Here is an 11,946-nt window from a genome sequence, read left to right on the forward strand (position 1 = left end):
AGTGGCGGACTCTAACTTCTCTATTCAAATACATGTGAAAATGGCTGCAACATTAGAAAATAGAGCCGTTGTGTAAATTTTATGGCATTTTCTTCTCACTCGTGAAAACTCGGTTCTCAGTGAAAGGGACACCTCAGAAACCTCAGAACACAACAGCCAAACCTCGTTATAACAAAATGGGATCTAGCAAAATAATAGACAGTATAAGAAAGTGTGTGAAATTTCCCTTGAAATCCCTACAGAGAACCATGTATTTAAAACCTCGTTCCAACGAATAAAGATTGTCCTGCCAATGGATGTAACGAACTAGATTTCTTTCCGAAACCAAAAAATACCCGACCCTTACAAGCCGAATGTGTATATCATTTTCTGTGGAGTTCAGTGCACATCCGAGGCAGATGTTCAAAACCCCCACGTTTCCCACATTGCATACACCATTGAGAAACACTGGTCTTTCTCGCTACAGTGCATAGCAGCACATAAACTGCAGCTCATTATCACCAGTCTTTCACTGCGGCACCGTGCCGGCTGGTCCAGCTAGGCATGGCCTTCGAGATCGCACTGATGCAATCTCTGGGTCCATGCCGAGCTGCGCCTTTCCCACGCAAGCCTGCTCAACGCACTACACTGAGACAGCGAAGTGCAATGGCCTTCCTTCGTGGCGGTGGTGAGTCGTAGTTTGAGCGTGGCAGTGCGAATGACCAGTGCCGCGCATTTACTTCTCTCCCTCATCACGGCATGCCGGGCAATCTGGTGCGGCTAGGCGTGGCCTCCAAGATTGCAGTGGTGCCGGTGCAATTGTGGAGGCCACAAGTTGGCCAAGCCAAGCCGGCACGGCGAGGTTCATTGTCCTCCTCATTCACACAACAGAGATGTGAGAACAGGGAACCAGCCTGGATCAACCGCGTAGTAAGCACACCATGTTGCGTGCTATGCGCTGCTTGACCATGACAGATTTGTGTCACAGCGTCCAAGCTGTTTTCTTCTACCCTGTTGCCATTTCACAGGTTTGATGGCGCTATAGACAAGTAGAAAGCAGGAAGACCCTCAAATTGGAACGGAAGGCAGCTATTGTAGAGGCAGTCCCGTCAGCCACTAAGAAACTGCCCGCTGCTGTTTTATTAAAGTTTCATTGCATACGTGGCTGTGTAGCGGGTTCCACAGGCCACAAGGTTGTCTTCTTCAATGCATGCTTAATGTTGTGTGCCCCATCGGGCATATATTGAAGTAAAGGGCTATAATAGATGTAGCAAAGTAATGGATATAATCATGCAATTTTGGCTCTCCCTTCAACTTCGTTATAAACGAGGTTTGCAATTAGTTGGATGCATCCTCCCGATTCAAAACCAGCCTTTAGTGTCACTTTGAGATAAGAGCAGGATCCCGTGTACTTCACCCCAACCTCTTCTGTAACCACACCTGTAATCAATGCCCAGGTGCGAGGCATCTGTTGTATGACTAAGTGACGCAGCTCGTCAAGGCGGGCAGTGGTCAAGTTCCCGCGAGGTGCGGTCGCCACTTCCTCCGATGTCATCTGCAGCAGCAGCAGCCCCAGTGGCCGTGTCTCTTCAGACTGGCACAGCTGCAAATTGAGCATAAGATTACTATTTTCATTCTCCCTCCTTCACTCCTATCGGTAATACGCCATATAGAGATGTGCATATTTGCTCTGTTCTTGCTCAAATTTCACAGAAAGATGGCATTTTACTATACACGTCATTCAATGTAACACTTGGCACACTGACTCATGCGGTTTCTAGGACAAAAAAAAAAAAAAAATCATTTTTTGCAGTTGCAATTGGGGAAGCTTATATGGGGAAGCTTAGTTGCTGGTGAAGGCGGCGGTCAGATAAACTTGTGTCGCTACCTGTCGGCAGCTGAGAAATGCAGCTGTTCTCGGATGGTTACCGCGTGTTTCAGAGGAGCGGGAAGTACGCGGAAACTCTCCCAGAACGGCTGCCTTTCACAGCTGTCGACAGGTAGTGACACAAGCGCCATCTTCGTAGCCAGTAAGCTTTCCCATAGACAAATGCCAACTTCGCACGTTTTTCTTAAAAACCAGGCAATTAAGTGTGCTAGGTGCCGCATTGAATGCTCCAGGTTATAAAATGCTATTTTCCTGTGAAATGTGAGCAAGAATAGAGCAGCAGTAAGTGCAAGATATTTTTTTCTGTGATTTTAAGCGAAATATGCACATCCCGTAATTGGGCTTGTGAAGCATGCATGATGCTGAGGTGCACTGATGCTAACATGACTGACTGCCTCATTAACCACAAATTACACATGCAAGCATGGATGTAGGGGAGGTAATTCTGGTTATTCACTTTCGGGGATACAACCACTCTTGCGAGATACCACGAGACTAGCACCCCGTTCGTCGCCATCTATGGGCAACAGAACAATATAGCACTGTGACAGGAATGCTGTCGCTCGTAAATGTTGACGAGTACAGTGCTAGTCGTGCTATATCAGCTGGCACAAGAGAGGCAATCGCCTATCGTTGGGAGAGGCCTTCGCCCTGCAGTGGACATAAATATAGGCTGATGATTATGATAATTTTTATCCTTTTAAGTGCAAGAAGCATGTGGTAAAGTTTCTACAACTTTGAAAGCACGTCATATATACTCCTTTTAAATGAGTTTATGACATGACATTTTCGACTTCTCGTTTTTGTCCTTTAAAGGGCCCCTACCAGGTCTGGCCATGTTGAGCTGACAAGCGCAGAGCATTAACTGCGCAATAACAATCGTGTCTGCAAAGTATTACATCACTACGCGCCGCGGAAAGATCTGAAATTTAAATCCGAACAATGGTTCCCTCTTCACTCGCGGCTGCCACGCTTCAAGCCGGACGGCGACATAAACGTACCCCTGTGCCTACGTAATCATGTCCGCAGTGTGACGTCGCTCATGGTGACATGTGACTTCGAGAGTCATTCAAGGCAACATCTGTTATCTGTGTGATCTATTGCTTGAATTGACGAATTGAAGTTTAGAGATAATAAAACACACAAATGGAATGTCTGCGGGTTTTTTGTTTTACTTTGCACCGAACCAAGAGAGGTGTACTTCCGCTTCGTCTGCTTGTTCCCACTGTCGTGCGGTCACGTGCACAGGTACCGAAACTATGCCATTTTCTACCGTGTTCCAGCACATGACCACGCTCTGTGATCCACTTGTTCTGCCTCACTATTCGCGTAGCACTGAATTATATCGCTAGTCATGTTTCCTTGTGCACAGCGCGCAAAATCGTGCGCTGCTCTAAGGAGACAACAACTTGCGCGCGGTGTGGTCAGCAGAAATGCGTGGCGTAGGAAAAAAGAAAAGCGAGGAGAAAAAAAAATGAAGGCGTGTGCGTCACGCGATCCTCAAGGTCTGGTGTGGGAGAACGCAGGGAAGGATTTTCGCTTGCGTAGGCTAGACGGGGTGAATGGAGTGAGCGTCTTGCTTGGCAGTGGAGCCCGCCTGCTGAAATCATGGGTTCGCGGCACTGAAATATTTATATCTCGGCTATTAATGAGCTGATTTGAAAAATTTTTGCGGCAGAACGCTCCCTAGAGGACACGTAACAACTTCGAGTCTATAACCAAATTTGCTATGGGGCCTGGTGAGGGGCCCTTTAGATGTAAGCATTCGGCCTTGAAACCACAGAAAAAGATGCACAAAAACAAAAAGTCAGAAATGCCACTTCAGTACTCCTTTACAGTGCGCTCATCAAGCAATAAAATCAAGGCTGCAAACACAAAATTTCAGCTCCAAGCAAAGTGAGTCATATGAAAGACATCATACGGCTATTATTGCTCATAATGAAACAGTACGACTCGACTTGCCATTGTGACGGAAAGCTCCAAGTACACATGAATGCACGGTCACACACACACGATGAGTTAGACATGCATGAACATGAAATCACCTGCACAATGTCATCGAAGAAACTTGGCTCATTGTGTGGCCAGTCGACGCAAGCAAGGTCCACGAGCAGCTTTGACAACTTGTTGCGCACGAACGCTGGCTGCTGCTGTGAGGACAGGAGCAGGTGCTGCAGGCTGCTGCGGAGCTGCCTACGAGCGGACAGGTCCAAGCCGTGCACTGAAATGGCATCCTGACCGGAACACACCGCATTCTGAGAACACAACGACCCTGCTCTACTTCTCTGCACCTTATTGCTCGCAAGACTTCCTGGAGAAATTGTGAGTAAAAAAAAAGCACAACTTCAAAGATGTGCCGAGCAGGAAGCTTAGTGATGCAAGGACAGGCGGGTCAAGAAATGCCAGAAAGACAAAGCGATGTGGTGGCAGAACCTAACCATGCAGGAATCTAAATATCTGCAGATGCTTTGTACAATACAGTCCGATCTAAAAGGAAAATCCGGGTTAGTTGTTACTTTGCCATCGATTACGGCCAAGGCACGACATGAAGCCCTTCAGACAATGTTTCTGTGTGTAGATCTTTGCTCGATACTTTATGTTAGACTACCTTTCCTGATAAAGATGGACAATTTTTAACAGTGGACCATATTGTACAGTGCTCAGCGATTCAAATGTGATAATCGCGCTGCACGGCAGCCGGCACTTTTTATCCCACTGGTGAGCACTGGGTGAGTGTTGGGGTCTAAATGCAGTCATAACGCATCACAGAGGCCTCTCGCTTTCATCGCATATCACGATGCATCAGCTCAGTGTCCCCGACATCCACTGCTGGCCCAAGAAGCGCTGGCCGCCATTCGGGCTGATTACCTCGTTTAAGATCGCTGGGCACTGCGCATACTGTAACAGAGGCTAGTTAACAAGCCGAACAGGCAAGAAGTGAGCAGGAAACCAATGTTGTCAGCGCCAAGCTCAGGATTTGGTCTCGCGAGTGACCAGCGACTGTGTGGGGGTTCCACTCTGCGTGCGGCTAGGGCTGAAGGCGAGCTCCGGATCTAGCCCCACGCAGTGGCTTTGCGTTACTCCCCAATCCGTAGCGCGGGAATCGCGGCTACGTCGGGTTCGAACGAATAAGGCAACCAGCGGCGTCAACTGTAAGAACGTTTATTGCTACCGGCAATAAAGAACACTGGCAGAGGGATGTCCTCTCTGTAATAGTAATAAATAGGCTGGCCTCGTTGCCCGGGATAGTCAGGCAACGTGGTCACTCACGGGTAGCGGCAGGTACTCCAGTCCGGCAGGTTATGGGTCCGGCCTCAGAGAGAGAGAGTCTCCCCCGGTCGCGCTGTTTTGTACCTTTTTACCTGGGCGAGGGGAATGTCCTCCTCACCCGTCAGCTACCTGCCCGCGAGTCGAGGAGGAAGGGCGCGCGCGCGTCGCGAGAGCGAGGGAGAATCGGGAGAGGGCATAGTGCGCCTCTCCCCTGTCTATGCCGGCTCTTGACGCGACGGCACGGGGGAAGATGGGCGCGTGTGCTCCCCACAACTGGTGGCACTGCAGCTGAATTTCAGCCTCTACTTTCTTCATTACAGCACTAATTAAGCCTAATTAGGTTAAGGCACTGGCATGTGATGGCAGTGTAACAAAATCGAAGGTGACCTGTACGATGATTGTACGAGCCAACGATGAAACAACACATCTACCACATACCCTGCTAAAAAGAGACCCTGCACAGCACAGGTTGCATTGCCATCGTACGTGGCAGGCTATGCAACCATGCTGCTTGCATAAGCATGGGGACTCGATTAGCTGGTACTTGTGAGCAGTAGCCATGCGCAGCCAGCTGCACTTCATGCGGCTGACTTGTTGATGCACTCTGTGCCTCGTACCAGGTTCAAGAAATAAACATTCTCGCAATGCGCAACAAAATGCATCCCTTTTCAGAAGCAATGCTTCAGGCGTCAATTCATTCTGTCCATGGAAAGTTCGGTTTCACCTCAATTCTTGCATCTTCAAAATCTTTAGAGATGCACGGCAGCAGAACAGGTTCAGAATTTTCAATTCTTCAGCGAGTTTTATCAAGCTTACAACATGTGAACTCGATACGTGAACCCTCTACAGGAAGGCCAGATACGAGAACATCAGTGTCCAACACACAGTGGAAACCCATTGAAACACTCCTTGCTATTGCATTTTCCCATCTGCTATGTCACATTTTCACGGTCTCAACCTAAAGCCCATTGAGTTTTATGTACTAAACAGATGGCAATTACATGGGCACTCCAGGCAAATTTCTGCCGTCAGCGACAACATGAGGTTCAGTATAAAGCCCAAGTGCGATAAAAATGCGACGGTGCCATTTATACTGTTTGTGCAAGGGAAAGCGGGGAGATGAGAGCAGAAAGATGAGCACTCACTAGGAGGGGGGCACAGCTGTTTCAGAGCTGTTTCTGACATTGCTGTGGTGACTTGGGGCCTTTCTCACTGTTACGTTTTCCCGGCTATTACATATTTTTTTCTCGGTTCCTTGAAAAACATACCAACAGGGTTCTACTGTACTCAGAAAGCACCTATCCAGACATATGAAAAATATGACTGATCTAAAGCATTGCCAGAAACAATGTAAGAAGTGAAATGGCCACATGATGATATCCTTGCATCGAGATTAAATGCCCAGACGTTGACCTTCCAATTCCTTTCACTAAAGCACTTTGTACATATTATTAAAACCAGCAGCAAAGGTCCAATTTAGTGTAACTGTCTCAACATGTATGTGGCACGTTTTAAACATAAATATTTGCATCAGAGTTTTTGCTTTTGGTGCCTTACCTTGGCGTGTACAATAGATGACATGCAAAAGTCTGCAAGTAGACTTTTCCGCAGAGCTAACTTTCCCTAACCAAGATGGCTGTGTTCCTGCTAGTAGCGCTGTTAAAGCTGAGACTCGCGTTTTGAAACCTTGGGTGGTGCAGGAAACAGACGGTGCAAGGAATGATGTCACTGACCAGCATGTCAATGCTTCAATTACGATTGCAGCCTGAGGTCCACCATCTTTGGTGTCAAAAATGGTGCGTGGAGAAATGTGCTTGCTGGTTTTGCATATTGTCTATTGTTTTTATTTATTTATTTATTTATTTATTTATTTATTTACTTATTTATTTATCAGATCCCATTGAGCACCTGTTCTGTACCGTAAACAGGGCACAGGCTCACGTACAACCAAGTTGAGGGGCACGTTTGTAGACATATCTGATTAAAAGAAACCTTCGGTGAGAACGTAGTTCTCACAAACACACGAGACTATATATGGCACTTTCAACAATAAAATCAATATTTGGTAATATTTTATTAACCATCCAGGGCTATATCGGAGGTTGTGAAGACTGGCAACGTACACAGCGTGTAAAGAAAATCGAAACTGGCACTGAAAGCAGCTGCTAGCTACAGTACTACTTGGCGAAGTAACCTGATAAGCTTCGCCCCCCTAGCCTTCACTTCACTGCCAAAATAAGTTGTTCCATAGTATAAGCCCCAAGCAGACACCATCAAAATCCATGAGGCTGTGGCAAGCTGAAGTGGCCACTGCAAAGCAGCGAGGCCACCCATTTTTCGTTCTTGTGTCTTTTCTGGCTCATCCAGCTGCCTCCCACAGTAAGTGTCATTTTCTTGGTGTTGCAGAAGTGCAGTTTACTAACAAACCTATCTTTCTGTTTAGTGCCCCTTTAATGATCCGAGACATTCATGGCAGGAACATGCGGTACACCCAATGAACGTCATCACTTTTGTTTCATTACTTGAATAAAAGAAAGAAAGAAAGAAAGAACAAAAAAAGTGGCACACAGCGCGACACAATGCCGAAACATGTCGCGATTGTGGCGCACCCTGTTTCCTTTGTGCAGAAGAATAGGAAAACACCCACACAAAGGCAACAGAGCACACCAAAATCCCGATAAACACAGCACCCTTTATTTGGTGCAGAGTACTCACCTGGAGGGCAGAGAAGGCAAAGGCCAGCAGTCCAGGCTCTTTGCGGCAGCAGACTAGCTGCAGCCACTGTCGCCAGCTGCCCTCCCGCCGATTGAGCTCGGACAGACGACACTCTGCGAAAGAAGCAAGGGGCAGCTGATAAACGAGGATGTGGAACACTTGTTCAGGACATCCAAGGACATCGCAGCGATGGTACTCCTTATACAGAAACACTTCAGCCCCACAACAAAGCACACCAATCAATAAGAAGGATAAACTGTTGAAATTCATTGTGGTTGCCTTTTGTAGAGAGCACTAGACACATGCACCTAAGTGGCTACATAATGACGCCCTCTGAACGTATATATAGGTGCAGTGAAGATAAAGTGCGGGTCTTTGAGTCACGGCAACGATGTGGTGCTGCTGTTTCCAGCTGGCGAGCTTAGGTTAGCTTGACCATGCCGCTAACCACACCCCTTCAATTTTCAGCAGAGCCAAAGGGACGAAGCTGACTTCATTGTGTGGCCAATCTATGCAAGCAATATTCACAAGCAGCTATGAAGAACAAAGTGCTTGTCCTGTGTTTCCAGGGAGCCTTGCTGCATTTGTTGAGCTAAAAAGCCCACTATACAACAGAATATTTGATCAGTAAGGAAGACTGGTGTAAGCAGCTCTTCGAGTTACATTTCCGACTTCTTTGTGCTCGAATGTCACCCAGAGGCGGCACATTGCAAAGCAGTGTGCTCGATCCCATGCTTAGATGCACTACACTATTTTCCTGTTTCTTTCAACATAAGTGAGAAGTACACGTTGTCTGCAATGGTAATGAATAAAAAAAATGTGGATTTTCTTAGCTAAAGAGATGCTGGTGTCATCTTCTGCCCAGAGAGCAAAGCGGCTCCGCGTCGTGCTGTCACTGAAACAGGCATTTCCTGTACGTGCTGTCGGCCTGGCCGTAAAACGACAACGAAATCGAGAAGACACACACTCGCGCTCCGCTCAATTAGCTTCGTAGCAAATAATCGGTGGTGTAAGTAAGAGCGCTGTTCGCACGTGCCCTGTCATCCCCGCTGAGCGACTGTGTGCAAATTGTTGGCATTCACCGGTCTAAGCGGAACGCGAATGCTCTAACAAATATGTCTGCTAGCGGGGCAAGCTTGCAAGCTTGCAGAAAAGCTAGCTTTACAATTATGAAAATGGTCTATTACGTTAACTACATAGACTGACACTCCCTGGTGAATGAAACATGTCCTCCTAAGGTCACATTTACGAGAAAAATGCACCTATTTCATGTTTTCGCTGGTTGCTGGTGCCGTCACGGAAGAACTCGTTCACCAGGGATTCCACTTCCTGGCACAGAGCTCCTTGGAGTGCATCACAGGCCATGGTTGCTTCGACTCTGCACACGAGTAATACAACATAAAATGCGACATTTCAAAAAACAGTTTAGGCAGAGGGAAAGGAAGTGCACATTTCTCTGCAGAGTTTTCAAGCAGTAAACTCAACGCAATAGCAAAATTGCCAGCGAAACAAGAAGTCTACATCTTTTGGTTATCATTAGTCAACTACTTTTATAGCAGTTGATATAACAACTCCATGTAACAGACCTTGCAATAGTTTACTGTGAGAGAGAGAAAGAGTTTATTGGAAGCTGAGGATGTCCGTATCTGTATATGCAGAGCTAGCTATTTCAGATGAGGTGTTTGAATTGACATGTAGAAGAGAAGAGTAGAAAAAGAAAAGCAAAAGATAAAAACCAAGATTAAACAATTCAATCAAGCCCAGATGACCAACAAGAGGTCAAAGAATGTCTATAAGTCCTGACTAGAGTAAATAATAACAGCAGGGCCTTTGCAGTGTGTATTGTGTCTTCACTTCTGTCCTGAGCCTTAGGAAATCAGTAGTCTGTATATTTACCTACCGTTTATCTGCTAGCCACATGGTGGCATAGAGGCAGCAGCGACACGGGACGTTCGATATCACCAGGTGGCTTGCACTCGGAGTGAAGCGACAAACTGGTTTGCCCAAGCCTCGTGTAGCCTACACCAAAATGCTACTGTGAAAGCACAATAACACGTCGTGCTGTAATAAGTGGTGTACTATTGTGCTCAATATGCATTGCAACATGGTATACATCTGCCATTTTTCCATCATCAAGAAAAGTTGTACAAACCTGCCACTATTCCTGTAAACAGGGTGCTACCAGCAATTGGAATGGTGTTCAGTTCACCAATTTTTTACACGGTGGCAACGTCATCCAGTCCCAGAGCTCCTTGAGCTCTTGTGTTGCAATGTATAATGAGTGCGATAGTACAATCACCGTCAGACTTAAGCCAAAAACACATGGTGATTTATGGTTTGGATATGCTAACCTTGCATATGCTAACTTAATGAGTCTTCCTTTGAAAGTGTTCTATGTTTGCCCTTTTCAGCCAATGTATGCTGAAGTTAAGCCACTATAGATGTGCCTTTATTGTTTGGACCAAGTCTGATAGAAGCTGTACTCAGAGCGTGCTTAGTCATTCTTAGTTGTGTATAAATGTTTCCTACAGTGTGAAATCCTATAGGAACGTGAACTCTGCATTACTCAGGCGTGCCATGCATATATGTATTTCCGAGGAACTCTTCCAGTGGTTAAAAAAACAAAACAATGTAGATGCATGAGTGCCTCCAGTGCGATTTTACTATGCTGAAGTCAGCAAGTTGGTCTATACATTCGTGATTGAACTAACAGCATGGTCAGAAATGAAGATTAAAGCGATTAACACACCACTGTAGGACACAGTGCTCGTGGTGTGTTACACAACTTCATCCTTATCATTTTGTTTGTTCCGCGGTTATGTATGGTGTCGTGGAGCTACATATTGGTAGCAAGTTCGGTGAGTAGGTGCCAGACTTCTAAGTAAAATGTCGCTGAAGAGACTTGGCAGCAAGGTAGTACTCATGTCAGATTCCAGCGTCTACAAGCACAGAATTTTTCAGTGGCCACAGCTCGAAATTAAGTATTCGTGTAGAGCCTTCATGTGCGTAGCATGCTACAATTCAGCGTACAATAAGTGCATTCATTCACTATAAACTACAAGTTCAGTGCCCACTTCGAACATAGTCTTATTACATACCTCTTACAATGTGAGTGTGCTTCTGTGTAAACCACAATGTGCTTTTGCAAATCTCTGAGGGATATGTTCCAGTTTTTAGGAGATAATTCGCACCACCCTGAATGCACAAGTTCGGCCATTTATCTTCTCCCTACTGATAAATTTAACTATGTCTCACATTTAAATAATCCGTTATCATTATCAATGAGCACATAACGTTCACTTTGCACACTAATCGGTTTATCTTGCACGCAATCTGGACTCCGCGGTGAAAACTGACCGTGAAGGCGTCCTGCTTTCAAAGGCCTTGTACATCATAATTTTGAGACCTTCAAATATGTGTCGCACAATTAAAGCTACGAACGAAGGCGCACAAGCAATACATGGAGTACACCGAGAATGTGCTTTCGCGTAGCGGTTCCTTTCGTGCCGGTGACTTTATACAGTTTACGTTCGTAAAACCATCTGTGGTCGATCGCAGTCCGATAGCCACTAGCTCGATCAAGCTGCACGCCCACGTCAGGTGTTACGAAACGTTTACCTATGCTTCCTGTCCAGGCATGGTGACAGTTGTCGATGGTGTCGTGCCCACAGCTTCGCCGAACAAGCACGGTCCCGGGCGCATCAGCAGTCCAAATATACCGCCGCGCCGACTGCCGCAAGAACGAGTTTCAGTCATAACACAGCCGTGCTTCTCTGTCCTGTACAGAGCGACGTTGGCCGACAAACCAACCGTACCGCACAACGCCACACCTTCGCTGACACCACGCACAGACACGGCCTGCTCGTAGACGCAACACTGCGTTCCACTGAAGCGAGCATAAACAATGATACTAAACACGCACTAACGAGATGAATGAATTGCAAATACGAATTACAAACGCCGATTATATGTGTCCGGCACCCGCCGATTCAGTTCAGCCGACACACACGCACGGCAAGCAAGTTCCGATGTTACCGAAGTTGCCAAAGGAGGATTTTGAAACTTGGCCCAGAGCTTGGCCCACTGACCACGAA

General features: G+C 46.5%; 1 protein-coding gene across 1 annotated transcript in view; it reads right to left on the bottom strand.

The window, feature by feature from the left end:
• ebo (exportin ellipsoid body open) overlaps window positions 1-11,946 on the bottom strand; it is a 38,471-nt gene extending 26,525 nt beyond the window's left edge. Inside the window, exons 1-5 of the mRNA XM_050176632.3 lie at window positions 11,471-11,946; window positions 9,115-9,230; window positions 7,853-7,965; window positions 3,913-4,101; window positions 1,420-1,582 (exon numbers count right to left, since the gene is read on the bottom strand). Coding sequence (XP_050032589.1) covers window positions 1,420-1,582; window positions 3,913-4,101; window positions 7,853-7,965; window positions 9,115-9,217 — 568 coding nt within the window. The 5' untranslated portion in view covers window positions 9,218-9,230; window positions 11,471-11,946. The remainder of the gene's footprint in view (window positions 1-1,419; window positions 1,583-3,912; window positions 4,102-7,852; window positions 7,966-9,114; window positions 9,231-11,470) is intronic.

Source organism: Dermacentor andersoni, chromosome 8 (genome assembly GCF_023375885.2).
Source record: "Dermacentor andersoni chromosome 8, qqDerAnde1_hic_scaffold, whole genome shotgun sequence".
Taxonomy (NCBI): domain Eukaryota; kingdom Metazoa; phylum Arthropoda; class Arachnida; order Ixodida; family Ixodidae; genus Dermacentor; species Dermacentor andersoni.